The sequence below is a fragment of the Theropithecus gelada genome, chromosome 20, assembly GCF_003255815.1.
Source record: "Theropithecus gelada isolate Dixy chromosome 20, Tgel_1.0, whole genome shotgun sequence".
NCBI lineage: Eukaryota > Metazoa > Chordata > Mammalia > Primates > Cercopithecidae > Theropithecus > Theropithecus gelada.
Window position 1 is genome coordinate 31,799,547 of NC_037688.1, and position 14,257 is coordinate 31,813,803.

A 14,257-nucleotide genomic window follows, 5' to 3' on the forward strand; every position below is an offset into this window, starting at 1 on the left:
GTCTTTACAAAAAAAAAGAAGTCTTTACCAAAAAAAAAAATTTTTTTTTTTGAGACAGAGTCTTGCTCTGTCGCCCAGGCTGGAGTGTAGTGGCATGATCTTGGCTCACTGCAACCTCCACCTCCCGGGTTCAAGTGATACTCCTGCCTCAGCCTCCTGAGTAGCTGGGACTACAGGCGCACGCCACCATGCCTGGCTGATTTTTCTATTTTTAGTAGAGATGGGGTTTCACCATGTTGGCCAGTATGGTCTCTATCTCCTGTCCTCAGGTGATCTGCCCACCTCAGCCTCCCAAAGTGCTGGGATGCCAAGGAATGTCCTGATGAGGTGCATGTCTGCAGTTTACTTTCAAATGGTTTGACAAAAATGTATACATTTATGTAAAGCAAATATGGCAAAATGTTAAGTTTTTGAATCTAGGTGGAAAAATACATGTGTTTATTGTATTATTTCAACTATTGGGTATGTTTTGAAATGTTTCAAAATAAAAAGAATTAGGTTGATGATTTAGGACCACATTCACATACTCACATTTATTGCCTCGAACAGCATAAGCTAGCTTCAGTTCAGGGTAAAATTTGCCCATTTGTTCAATCACTTTTCCTGTTTGGAGGGCGAGCTCATACGTTGGGGAGAGGCATAGACACTGGTAGGGAAAGAGTGCAGAGTGCAAATTCAAGACAATAGCTCTTTTGCAAAGGGGAATTACCATTAGGACTTAGCCACTCCTCCAGCTGAAGGTGAAGGAAAGAATATGTACATTAAAGTGTACACCATTTGATTCTTTAAGCTACAGCGTCATAAGCTAGAATTCTTAGGTGTCAGAACTCTGGGTAGGTAAAGACACTTGGAAACAGACACTGGCCATTGCAGTACAAAACCTACCCATGAGCACGGATCTAAAGTTCCAGTTGGCATTAGCTTTCTTTTCATTTACTCAGAAAGCTCTCAGAACTTTCTAATGGATGACAGTTGCTGATGAAACAGGTTTTCCTGCAAGTAAAGGAGCCAGGCCTATAAGAAGCATTCCAGAACTGGCACACCATGAAAAAGGAAACAGGATTTTTACTGCTGTTAGAGGATATTCCACATTATTTGTGCTCAATTTAAGGAGTTTTAGTTTGTGTAAAAAGTAATGCATAAATGCATAGCTTGGCTTTTATTTTATTTTTTTTGAGACAGAGTTTCGTTCTTTTTGTCCAGGCTGGAGTGCAGCGGTGTGATCTCAGCTCACTGCAACCTCTGCCTCCTAGGTTCAAATGATTCTCTTGCTTCAGCCTCCCAAGTAGCTGGGATTACAGGCACACACCACCAGGCCCGGCTAATTTTTTACTTTTAGTATAGATGGGGTTTCACCATGTTGGCCAGGCTGGTCTAGAACTCCTGACCTCAGGTGATCTGCCCACCTCAGCCTCCCAAAGTGCTGGGGTTACAGGCCTGAGCCACCGCACTCGGCCCACAGCTTGGCTTTTAATCCATCAAATGGAAATCCCCTCTATCTATGCATTAGTGGAAACCTAAATTCATAAATCCTTACCTGGGGGTATTTGTTTGCAGGTTCTACTTGGCTAAGCATGGCCAGCACGAAGGCAGCTGTTTTACCAGTACCAGACTGAGATTGGGCAATTAAGTTCTGTGGGCTGCACAAGAAACAAACTGGTTAGGAGCTTAAATCTCAAGTAACCTTTTTAGTATTAAAAATTCATTTATAGGAGACGCTGGAGTACAGTGGCACAATCTTGGCTCACTGCAGCCTCAGCCTCCTGGGCTCAAGTGATCCTCCTGCCTCAGCCTCCCAAAGCGCTGAGATTATAGGTGTGAGTCACTGCAATGGGCCTACTGATTCTTTTCAAATGTGAGTCAGCTCATGTTACTTCTCTGCCCAAAAACCTTCCAATAATTCCTCGTTTCATTCAAAATACAAGTTGAAACCCTCATAATGGCATACAGGGTCCTGCATGATTTGCTCCCCATTACACCTCAGCTCTCATTTCCTACTACTCTCTCTTTCTCTCCCTTACTTCGCTCCCCCACAGGGCCCCAGCGCTGCTCCGAGAACATGCCAGTCATGCTCTTGTCTTAGGGCTTCTGCACTGGCTGTGTTGTGCTTGGGACTACTGTCCCCAGATAACATGCTAACTCCCTTCTCTCCTTCAAGTCTTTGCCCAGATTTCACCTACTTCAGGAGATCCTACCTTAACCACTTGATTTAAAAGTGTAATCTACTTTGAAATGCCTAAAAAATACAAGATGTAGGTTTTGGTAGCAGGGTAGGGGTAAGAGTGGCAAGAACCAAGTCTTGCCTTGAAGGTAGCAAGAAGCAGCCTCTGAAGCAGCTCAAGAAACAGGCAAGGCCAGGTGCAGTAGCTCATGCCTGCAATCCCAGAACTTTGGGAGGCCGAGGTGGGTGGATCATTCGAGGTCAGGAATTTGAGACCAGCTTGGCCAACAAGGTAAAACCCTGCCTCTACTAAAATTACAAAAATTAGGCAGGCATGGTGGTGAGCACCTGTAGTCCCAGCTACTTGGGAGGCTGAAGCAGGAGAATCACTTGAACCCACAAGGCAGAGGTTGCAGTGAGCCAAGATCGTGCCACTGTACTCCAGCCTGGGTGACAGAGTGAGACTCAGTCTCAAAAAAAAAAGCAGGCAAGGTCAGGTGCGGTGGCTCATGCCTGCAATCTCAGCACTTTGGGAGGTTGAGGTGGGTGATTTCTTGAGCCTAGGAGTTCGAGACCAGCCTGGGCAAAATACCGAAACCCTTTCTCTACAAACGATACAAACATTAGCTGGACATGGTGGTACATACCCGTAGTCCCAGCTACTCGGGAGGCTGAGGTATGAGGATCTCTTGAGCCCAGGAGGTGGAGGGTAGAGGTTGCAGGCTGCAGTGAGCTGAGACTGCGCCACTGCACTGCAGCCCTGGTGACAGAGCAAGACCCTGTCTCAAAAAAACAAAAAAATGGAGCAGCCGCGGCAGGCCAAAGAGATGGACAAGGAAAATGAGGTCTTCCAGTAGGAAAAAAAGGAAAAAAGAACAGAAGAAACATGTACTAAAAGTGAAGCCATGGGGAGGGCCCCCAGCCACAGGTGGAATTTAAAAATCTGGCAAAAGTAAGCTGTTCCTTGTGGGGACTTCTTCTTTTTTTTTTTTTCTTTCTTGAGACGGAGTTTTGCTCTTGTCGCCCAGCTGGAGCGCAAAGGTGCGATCTCAGCTCACTGCAACCTCCACCGCCTGGGTTCAAGCAATTCTTCTGCCCCAGCCTCCCGAGTAGCTAGGATTACAGGTGCCCGCCACCACGCCCAGCTAATTTTTGTATTTTTAGTAGAGATGGGGTTTCACCATGTTGGCCAGGCTGGTCTCGAACTGCTGACCTCAGGTGATACACCTGCCTCGGACCTCCCAAAGTGTTGAGATTACAGGCGTGAGCCACCACACCTGGTCTTTTTTTTTTTTTTTTTGAAACAAGGTCTCACTTTGTCGCCCAAGCTGGAGTGCAGTGACACAATCTCAGTTCACTGTAGGTGCCACTGCGCGGGTTCCACGCAATTCTGGTGTCTCAGCCTCCTGAGTAGCTGGGGCTGGTATGAACCACCATGCCTGGCTATTTTTGTTTTTTTTTTTGTAGAGATGGGTTTCACCATGTTGGCCAGGCTGGTCTCGAACTCCTGACCTCAAGTGATCCGCCCACTTCAGCCTCCCAGAGTCCGGGGATTACAGGTGTGAGCCACTGCGCCCAGCCACCACAGTGGTAACTCTTTATTCTATTTCTGTTTAAACATCTAGATTCCTTGTCAAAACATCTGTTACCCCTTGTAGTTAGAATAAAGTGTTGTACATTTAATTTCTTTTTTATTTTTACCTTTTAATACTGATGAGGTCTTACTGTGCTGCCCAGGCTGGTCTCAAACTCCTGGGCTCAAGCTGTCTGCCTGCCTTGGCCTCCCAAATTACTGGGATAATGGGCATGAGCCACTGTGCCTGGCCAAATTTATTAAATTTTTTTTTTTTTTTTTGAGACGGAGGGTCACTCTGTCACCCAGGCTGGAGTCCAATAGCGCGATCTCAGCTCACTGCCACCTCTGCCTCCTGGGTTCAAGCGATTCTCTTGCCTCAGCCTCCTGAGTAGCTGGGACTACAGGCACGTGCCACCACGCCCAGCTAATTTTTTGTATTTTTAGTAGAGACGGGGTTTCACCATGTTGGCCAGGCTGGTCTCGAACTCCTGACCTCAAATGATCTGCCTGCCTCAGCCTCCCCAAATGCTTGGATTACAGGCATGAGCCACTGTACGTGGCCAAAATTTATTATTTTTATTTGAAGTAAAAAAAAATGTCATAAAATTTGCCCTTTTACCCACTTTTAAGTGTGCTATTCAGCGGCATTAACATTTGTAATTTATCACCTGTTATATTTTAATAAAAATGAATTAGCTATATTTCAAACTAGAATGTAAGCTCCTTGTGGGCAGGAATTTTGTTCTGCATTGTTGACTAATGTATCCAAGTGCCTAGCATAGTATCTGTTATATAACAGGCATTCAATAAGTATTTGTTGATGATAAAAGGTACTAGATAATTCTAGTAATAATGCTGGTCTCTTCTAATATTGTCAATCTAAAAATGAGCTTCTTGGCTAGGCCCAATGGCTCATGCCTGTAACCCTAGCACTTTGGGAAGGCAAGGTGGGAAGCGTGCTTGAGCCTAGGAGTTCAAGACAAGTCTGGGCAAGAAAGTAAGACCCCATCTCCACCAAAGCCCCCCTGAAAAACAAAAACAAAAAAAGCCTGGTGTGACACCTCATACCAGTAATCCCAACACTTTGGGGGTTTGAGACCAATCTGGGCAACATAGCACAACTCTGTCTCTGATAGAGATATAAAAATTAGGCCTTGTGTGGTGGCTCACACCTGTAATATCAGCACTTTGGGAGGCCGAGGGGGGCAGATCATGAGGTCAGGAGTTCATGACCAGCCTGGCCAACATGGTGAAACCCCATCTCTACTAAAAATACAAAAAAATTAGCTGGGCATGGTGGAGTGTGCCTGTAATCCCAGTTACTTGGGAGGCCGAGGCAGGAGAATTACTTGAACTGGGACCTGGGAAGCAGTGGTTACAGTGAGCCGAGTCTCAAAAAAAAAAAAATTGTATAAAAATTAGCCAGGCATGGTGGTTTGCACCTGTGGCCCCAGCTACTTGGGAGGCCGAGGTGGGAGGATTGCTTGCGCCCAGGAGGCAGAAATTGCAGTGAGCCAAGATGGTGCCAGTGCACCTAGCCTGGATAACAGAGTGAGAAACTGTCTCAAAAAAAAAAAAAAAATTGGGGGAAGGCCAAGGTGGGAGGATTGCTTGAGGCCACGAGATCAAGACCAGTCTGGGCAACATAGCAAGACGCCCATCTCTATTAAATAAAGAAAATTAGCTAGGCATGACAGCACTGGCCTGTAGTCCTAGCTACCTGGGAGGCTGAGGCAGGAGGATTGCTTAAGCCCAGGTGCTCAGGGTGCAGTAAGCTATGACTACACTGCTGTACTCCTGCCTAGGTGGCAGAGACCTTATCTCACAGAAAAAAAAAAAAGTGGCCGGGCGCGGTGGCTCAAGCCTGTAATCCCAGCACTTTGGGAGGCCGAGACGGGCGGATCACGAGGTCAGGAGATCGAGACCATCCTGGCTAACACAGTGAAACCCCGTCTCTACTAAAAAATACAAAAAACTAGCCGGGCGAGGTGGCGGGCGCCTGTAGTCCCAGCTACTCGGAAGGCTGAGGCAGGAGAATGGCATGAACCCGGGAGGCGGAGCTTGCAGTGAGTTGAGATCCAGCCACTGCACTCCAGCCTGGGCGACAGAGCGAGACTCCGTCTCCAAAAAAAAAAAAAAAAAAAAGAAAGTTAGCATCTACAAAAATATTAGATCCACAAATATAAATGATCAATATGAAACCATGTAATAAATACTCCATTTATTCACCCTAAGCATGCTTAAAGTCCCAAGCTAAAAAAAAGACACTATCCATCTGGAGAAAATGTCACTGTTACGACACAGAACAAAGAAAACTTGAGAAAATACAGACCCAAAATATCTATTTTTATTTTTATTTATGATTTTTTGAGACAGGGTCTCACTCTGTTGCTCAGGCTGGAGTGCAGTGGTGCAATCTTTGCTCACTGTAGCCTCAATCTCCTGGGCTCAGGTTACCTCCTACTTCAGCCTCCCGGGTAGCTGGGACTACAGGCACATGCCACCATATTTGGCTAAGTTTTTGTATTTTTAGTAGAGACAGGGTCTCACCATGTTGCCCAGGCTGCTCTCGAACTCCTGGGCTCAAGCGATCCGCCTACCTCGGCCTCTCAAAGTATTGGAATTACAGGCATGAACCACCACACTTGGCCTAAAATATCTATTTTTAGACAAAAAAAAAAGATTCAGAATTTAGGATTATATGCAGAATTGTATATAATCATATAAAATATAGGATTAATCTGTATTAAATTTCCATCATGCTCTAGAATCTTGTTACTCAGAATGTGATCTGAAACATCAGCATCAGCATCACCTGCAAGCTTATTAGAAATGTTGACCCTCAGTCCCCACTTAGACCTACTAAATTCAGACCCTGCATTTTAATAAATGTCTATGAGATTTGTATGCTTGTGAAAGTGGGAAATGCCCTGCACCAGGAAACCACCTTAGTTACTGTATTATTCAGGTCTCCTAGAGCTGTTTGGCTTCTATTATATTTGACACAATGACTTTTATATATCAATACAATGAAATCATGGTGCATATACGATATAAATGTATATTTACCAACATAGGAAGATGATCATATAATTTAAAAACACAGCATATAAAACATTATTTATATGTCAACCTTTTTTTTTTTTTTATTTGAGATGGAGTCTCGCTCTGTCGCCCAGGCTAGAGTGCAGTGGCGCAATCTTGGCTCACTGCAAGCTCTGCCTCCCAGCTTCACGCCATTCTCCTGCCTCAGCCTCCTGAGTAGCTGGGACTACAGGCGCCTGCCACCACGCCCGGCTAATTTTTTGTATTTGTAGTAGAGACGGGGTTTCACTGTGTTAGCCAGGATGGTCTCGATCTCTGGAGCTCGTGACCCACCGGCCTCGGCCTCCCAAACTGCTGGGATTACAGACATAAGCCACTGCTCCCGGCCATATGTCAACTTTTTTTTTTTTTTTTTGGAGACAGAGTTTCACTGATGTTGGCCAGCCTGGTCTCCAACTCCTGACCTCAGGTGATCTGCCCGCCTCGGCCTCCCAAAGTGCTGGGATTACAGGTGTGAGCCACCACGCCCGGCCATAAAGTTATATATATGGCCGGGCACGGTGGCTCACACCTGTAATCCCAGCACTTTGGGAGGCTGAGGCGGGCGGATCTTTTGAGGTCAGGAGATAGAGACTATCCTGGCTAACACAGTGAAACCCCATCTCTACTAAAAAAAATACAAAAAGTTAGTTGGCGGGCACCTGTAGTCCCAGCTACTCGGGAGGCTGAGGCAGGAGAATGGAGTGAACCCAGGAGGCAGAGCTTGCAGTGAGCTGAAATCTTGCCACCGCACTCCAGCCTGGGTGACAGAGTGAGACTCCGTCTCAAAAAAACAAAAAAAAAAAGTTATACGTATATATTTACATAGAGAAAAGTCTAGAAGTCTCCACTCCAAAATGTTAATAATGGAGGGAGAGGGATATTACAGATGATTTTTTTGTTTTTGGTTTTTGGTTTTTTTGAGATGGAGTCTCACTCTGTTGCCCAGGCTGGAGTGCACTGGTGTGATCTTGGCTCACTGCAACCTCCGCCTCCTGGGTTCGAGCCATTCTCGTGGCTTAGCTTCCTGAGTAGCTGGGACTACAGGAGCACACCACAACACCTGGCTAATTTTTGTGTTTTTTTAGTAGAGTCGGGTTTCATGTTGGTCAGGTTGGTCTTGAACTCTTGACCTCAAGAGATCCTCCTGCCTTGGCCTCCCAAAGTGTTGGGATTACAGGCGTGAGCCACTGCACCCACCCCCCACCCGCCCTTTTTGTTTGTTTGGTTTTTTTTGAGACAAACTCTCGCTCTGTTGTCCAGGCTGGAGTGCAGTGATATGATCTCGGCTCACTGCAACCTCTGCCTCCTGGGTTCAAACAAATCTTGTGCCTCAGCCTCTTCTTTTTCTCTTTTGAGACAGGGTTGCTTTGTTGCCCAGAATGGAGTACAATGGTGTGATCATGGTTCACTGCAGCCTGAAACTCCTGGGTTCAAGTGATCCTCCTGCCTCAGCCTCCCGAGTAGCTGGGACTATAACTGCATGCCACCACGCCTGGCCAAGTTTATAACTTTGTTGTTGTTGTTGTTGTTGTTGTTGTTTTTTGTTGAGACAGGGTCTTGCTACATTGCCCAGGCTGGTCTTGAGCTCCTGGCCTCAAACGATCCTCCTGCCTTGCCTGTCAAGTTGCTGGGATTATAGGCACAAGCCACATTGCTGGCCTGTGAAAATAATAAAAGTTTTCAAAAATGGAAAATCTAAAATGAAACGGAGTTGTAATAGGACACATACGGCTCAGCAAGCATCAGTGGCAACGCATTCTCTTGTATCTTGGATGGACGATTGAAACCCATGGCATAGACTCCTTGGAGAAGCTGTGGTTTCCTAGAAAAACAGTTAAAGATGAAAGTCATTGTCTCTTTGGTTGAGGAAAGCAGCAAAATATCTGGAGGATTTTTCTCTTTTACTGTTTACACATAGTTTTTTGTTTATTTGTTTGTGAGACAGAGTCTCAATCTGTTGCCCAGGCTGCAGTGCAATGGTGCAGTCTTGGCTCACTGCAACATCCACCTTCCGGGTTCAAGCAGTTCTCATGCCTCAGCCTCCCGAATAGCTGGGATTACAGGTGCATGGCACCATGCCCTACTAATGTTTTTTTTGTTTTTTTGGTTTTTTTTTTTGAGACAGAGTCTCGCTCTGTCGCCCAGGCTGGAGTGCAGTAGTGCGATCTCGGTTCACTGCAAGCTCCACCTGCCAGGTTCACGCCATTCTCCTGCCTCAGCCTCCTGAGTGGCTGGGACTATAGGTGCCCGCCACCACACCCGACTAATTTTTTTTGTATTTTTGTAGAGACGGGGTTTCGCCGTGTTGGCCAGGATGGTCTCGATCTCCGGATCTTGTGATCCACCTGCCTTGGCCTCCCAAAGTCCTGAGATTACAGGCGTGAGCCACTGCACCTGACCTAATTTTTTTATTTTCAGTAGAGACAGGGTTTCACCATGTTGGCCATGCAACTCCTGACCTCAAGTGATCTGCCTGCCTCAGCCTCTCAAAGTGCTGGGATTACAGGCATCAGCCACTATGCCTGGCCTACACATAGTTTGTAATCAACAATAATTGAGCTATGTTGAACTGAATACATGTTAGTACAGCTAAAGCTTTCACCCATTATCTGGAAATTTTACTAAATATCCCAAAACATCTAAAGTATTTGTTTATATTTTTTATATGGAGTCTGGTCTTGCTCTGTTGCCCAGGCTGGTCTGCAACTCCTGGCCTCAAGTGATCCTCTCACCTTGGCCTCCAAAAGTGCTGGGATTACAGGTGTGCACCACCGCATGCAGCTAAATTCTTTTATACAACTTGGTTAGTGGCTGGGTGCTTTGGCTTATGCCTGTAATCCCAGCACTTTGGGAGGCTGAGGCAAGTGGATCACGAAGTCAGGAGATCAAGATCAGCCTGGCCAACACAGTGAAACCTGTCTCTACTAAAAATACAAAAAGTAGCCGGGTGTGGTGGTGCTCGCCTGTAATCCCAGCTACTCAGGAGGCTGAGGCAGGAGAATCACTTGAACCCGGGAGGCAGAATTTGCAGTGAGCCGAGATCGCGCCACTACACTCCAACCTGGGCGAAAGAGTGAGACACCGTCTAAAAAAAAAAAACAAAAGGCTGGGCGCGGTGGCTCAAGCCTGTAATCCCAGCACTTTGGGAGGCCGAGACGGGCGGATCACAAGGTCAGGAGATCGAGACCATCCTGGCTAACACGGTAAAACCCCATCTCTACTAAAAAATACAAAAACCTAGCCGGGCGAGGTGGCGGGCGCCTGTAGTCCCAGCTACTCGGGAGGCTGAGGCAGGAGAATCGCGTGAACCCGAGAGGCGGAGCTTGCAGTAAGCTGAGATCCGGCCACTGCCCTCCAGTCTGGGCGACAAAGCGAGACTCTGTCTCAACAAAAAAAAAAAAAAAAAAAAAAAACCTTGGTTAGCTAAAACTGTTCTGTTGTGATAAAAAGATATCTATTACAGACCTAGGATCTCTATTTCAGTGCAAAGGGGAGAGTCAGAAAGTGAATAAATACTCACAGCCGAAGCTCTTCAAAAGACTTCACTGAGTACAGAGGGGAGTTTGGATCCCGCTGCAGGACTTCTACTTGGTTTGTGTTATCGACAAGGTTGCTTCTGATCAGCTTGTTGAGTAAGGACTGGGCAGCTCTGTCCTCTGTCAGGAAAAAGAAAGCAAAGAATTTTTAAAAGTCCTTGAAACCTACCAAGCATTTACTCTAATTCAACTGCCATTTGTATTTTGAATAATAACGTACTGAACATTCAACTTCAAGGTACCTCATAGTTTTGACTTATAAATTAAAATAGTTTTATTAAAGAAAAAACTTATGATCCATCACCCATTTAGGCCTCATACTCTTCTCCAGACTCTATCTAACAGCCCTCTTCTCCTGCAGTTACCTATTCCTCTTATCCAGACACACATATTTACTCCCCCATTTGCACTATATATAAACCTAAAGTAATTAACAATCACAACAATGGGAAAAAAAAACAGGAATTAACAAAGCCTGTACCTTAATATTGGACAAGTTGGTCTCATCTTGTCTTCCATGTCAAATGTGTCAAAATAACATTAAGCTTAATTTTATTTGACAATAGAGATTGTCCAATAAACTTAAAATTTTTTATAATGGCCTGTTCAAGTGTTCAGTTGTTCAGTGTAAACTTTCTCTAAACGTAAACCATTAGAACTCCTCACCTATTGACTATTTATATTGAACTTTTTTCTTTTTTCTTTTTTTTTTTTTGAGACAGAGTCTTGCTCTGTCTCCCAGTCTGGAGTGCAGTGGTTCAATCTTGGCTCACTGCAAGCTCTGCCTGCTGGGTTCACGCCATTCTCCTGCCTCAGCCTCCCAAGTAGCTGGGACTACAGGTGCCTGCCACTATGCCTGGATATTTTGTTTTTGTATTTTTAATGGAGATGGGGTTTCACCTTGTTAGCAAGGTTGGTCTTGATCTCCAGAGCTCATGATCCACCCGCCTCGGCCTCCCAAAGTGCTGGGATTAGAGGCGTGAACCACTGCGCCCGGCCCCTATATTGAACTTTTATGCTAGCACTGTATCACCCATTAAAGTCGAGCCAAACTGGGTATAAAAATGAAGCCTCATAACAATCCACTTTCTTAGAATGTAGAAGCTTGTTATTATATAAAGCTCCATGGCTGTGTTACCTTTCTCTTCTTCATCTGTCTTCTCTGCATTGGTATTGGTCTTGACAACAGCACCTTTATCAGACACAAAGTGGCCATCACTCAAAATCACATCCCATACCCAATAGCTGGGACAAATCAAATTCTATAGCACTAGAAGTTTTTGTAAAGGCCTAGAGAGCAAAAAATAAATGAGGAAACCGAGCCGCTGATAAAAACATTTTATTGTCCCTAAATAAACAAAGGTGTAAAACACTGTTGCTCATATATATATAGAGAGAGATATTTTATTTATTTATTTATTTATTTATTTATTTATTTATTTTGCCCAGGCTGGAGTGCAGTGGCGCAATCTCAGCTCACTGCAAGCTCCACCTCCCGGGTTCACACCATTCTCTGGCCTCAGCCTCCCGAGTAGCTGGGATTACAGGCACCCGCCACCATGCCCGGCTAATTTTTTTTGTATTTTTAGTAGAAACGGGATTTCACTGTGTTAGCCAGGATGGTCTTGATCTCCTGACCTCGTGATCCACCTGCCTCGGCCTCCCAAAGTGCTGGGATTACAGGCGTGAGCCACCGCGCCCGACCTCTGTTGCTCATATTCTTTCCTATTCTAGGTCTCCTCCCCGTACCTCAAAAACTATTATTTCCCTCATTGAATCAATACTTCTGAAATATTATAGAAAGATTAGAGCAATTAGTGATCAGAAACCACCTTGATGCTCAACAGAGGAATATCTATGCAAATCGGATTTTATTAATATGTGAACACAATAATGCCATTAAAATTCATGCATATAACAAATGAGCAGTAAGACCAACAAAATTCATGCAAATAATTTTTTTTTTCTTTTTTTGAGACGGAGTCTCACTCTTGCCCAGGCTGGAGTGCAGTGGTGTGATCTCGGCTCACTGCAACCTCTGCCTCCCAGGTTCTAGAGATTCCGTTGTCTCAGCATCCTGAGTAGCTGGGATTATAGGTGTGCACCACCACACCTGGTAAATTTTTGTAGTTTTAGTAGAGATGGGGTTTCACCATGTTGGTCAGGCTGGTTTCGAACTCCTGACCTCAGGTTATCTGCCCACCTCAGCTTCCCAAAGTGCTGGGATTATAGGTGTGAGCCACCACACCCGGCCTATAAATTGTTGATTAATATAAATTTATAGTCAAATGATACTGTGGTTATATAAAATCATACAAAAAAGATTGTAAGTGAATTTTGAGAAAGGCAAATGTTACATTACCTTCCAGTAATATTAAGTACATCAACAATAATGGAAATCTTAAATTTGGATAAATATGATTTCAGAATAATTAGGATAGGTAAACTGTCAGATTCCTCGCACTTTGTCTATCTCATCCCAAATTGAGAACATTAAAAAATTAGTCTTTGTCAGTATAGTCCCATGGTTAGTAATTAGTCCCACTTAAGTAGCCTAATTCGTTTTTCACTCCCACACCCTTGCTATCAGTGTGCAATCCTCATTCTTGTATTTTTTTTTTTTTTTTTTTGAGGCGGAGTCTCGCTCTGTCACCCAGGCTGGAGTGCAGTGGCGCGATCTGGGCTCACTGCAAGCTCCGCCTCCCGGGTTCCTGCCATTCTCCTGCCTCAGCCTCCCAAGTAGCTGGGACTACAGGCGCCCGCCACCACGCCCGGCTAATTTTTTTTTTTTTGTATTTTTAGTAGAGACGGGGTTTCATTGTGTTAGCCAGGATGGTCTCGATCTCCTGACCTCGTGATCCGCCCGTCTCGGCCTCCCAAAGTGCTGGGATTACAGGCTTGAGCCACCGCGCCCGGCCTCATTCTTGTATTAAAAACACTTTGAAGCCAGGTGCGGTATCTCACTCTTGTAATCCCAGCACTTTGGGAGGCTGAGACAGGAGGACTGCTTGAGTCCAGGAGTTAGAAACCAACCTGGGCAACACACGGAGACCTCATATCTCTTTTTTTTTTTTTTTTTGAGACGGAGTCTCGCTCTGTCGCCCAGGCTGGAGTGCAGTGGCCGGATCTCAGGTCACTGCAAGCTCTGCCTCCCGGGTTTATGCCATTCTCCTGCCTCAGTCTCCCGAGTAGCTGGGACTACAGGTGCCCACCACCTCACCTGGCTAGTTTTTTGTATTTTTTTTTTTTTTAGTAGAGACGGGGTTTCACCGTGTTAGCCAGGATGGTCTCGATCTCCTGACCTTGTGATCCGCCCATCTCGGCCTCCCAAAGTGCTAGGATTACAGGCTTGAGCCACCGTGCCCTGCCGGAGACCTCATCTCTATAAAAAATAAAAATAAAAAATTAGTTGGGCATAGTGCGTTGTGCCTGTAGTCCCAGTTACTCAGGAGGCTGAGGCGGAGGATCACTTGAGTCTGGGAGGTTGAGGCTCCAGTGAAGCATGATTGAAGCACTGCACTCCAGCCTGGGCAACAGAGCAAGAACCTGTCTCTTAGAAAGTAAACAAATAGGCCGGGCGCGGTGGCTCAAGCCTGTAATCCCAGCACTTTGGGAGGCCGAGACGGGCGGATCACGAGGTCAGGAGATCGAGACCATCCTGGCTAACACGGTGAAACCCCGTCTCTATTAAGAAATACAAAAGGCCGGGCGCGGTGGCTCAAGCCTGTAATCCCAGCACTTTGGGGGGCCGAGACGGGCGGATCACGAGGTCAGGAGATCGAGACCATCCTGGCTAACACGGTGAAACCCCGTCTCTACTAAAAAATAAAAAAAAAAAAAATTAGCCGGGCGAGGTGGCGGGCGCCTGTAGTCCCAGCTACTCGGGAGGCTGAGGCG

The 14,257-nt window shown here is 45.7% G+C and overlaps 1 protein-coding gene across 8 annotated transcripts in view; it reads right to left on the reverse strand.

Moving 5' to 3' along the window:
* Positions 1 to 14,257, reverse strand: part of LOC112613720 (ATP-dependent RNA helicase DDX19B) — a 48,335-nt gene that overhangs the window by 8,547 nt on the left and 25,531 nt on the right. For 3 of the 8 annotated variants that reach the window (XM_025369452.1, XM_025369445.1, XM_025369447.1), the window contains 5 exons: positions 11,499 to 11,552; positions 10,345 to 10,480; positions 8,554 to 8,646; positions 1,538 to 1,640; positions 532 to 646 (listed from right to left, as the gene is read on the reverse strand). In XM_025369452.1, coding sequence (XP_025225237.1) covers positions 532 to 646; positions 1,538 to 1,640; positions 8,554 to 8,615 — 280 coding nt within the window. In that variant the 5' untranslated portion in view covers positions 8,616 to 8,646; positions 10,345 to 10,480; positions 11,499 to 11,552. The remainder of the gene's footprint in view (positions 1 to 531; positions 647 to 1,537; positions 1,641 to 8,553; positions 8,647 to 10,344; positions 10,481 to 11,498; positions 11,553 to 14,257) is intronic. The other 5 variants (XM_025369453.1, XM_025369450.1, XM_025369448.1 and 2 more) reach the window with 3 other exon arrangements.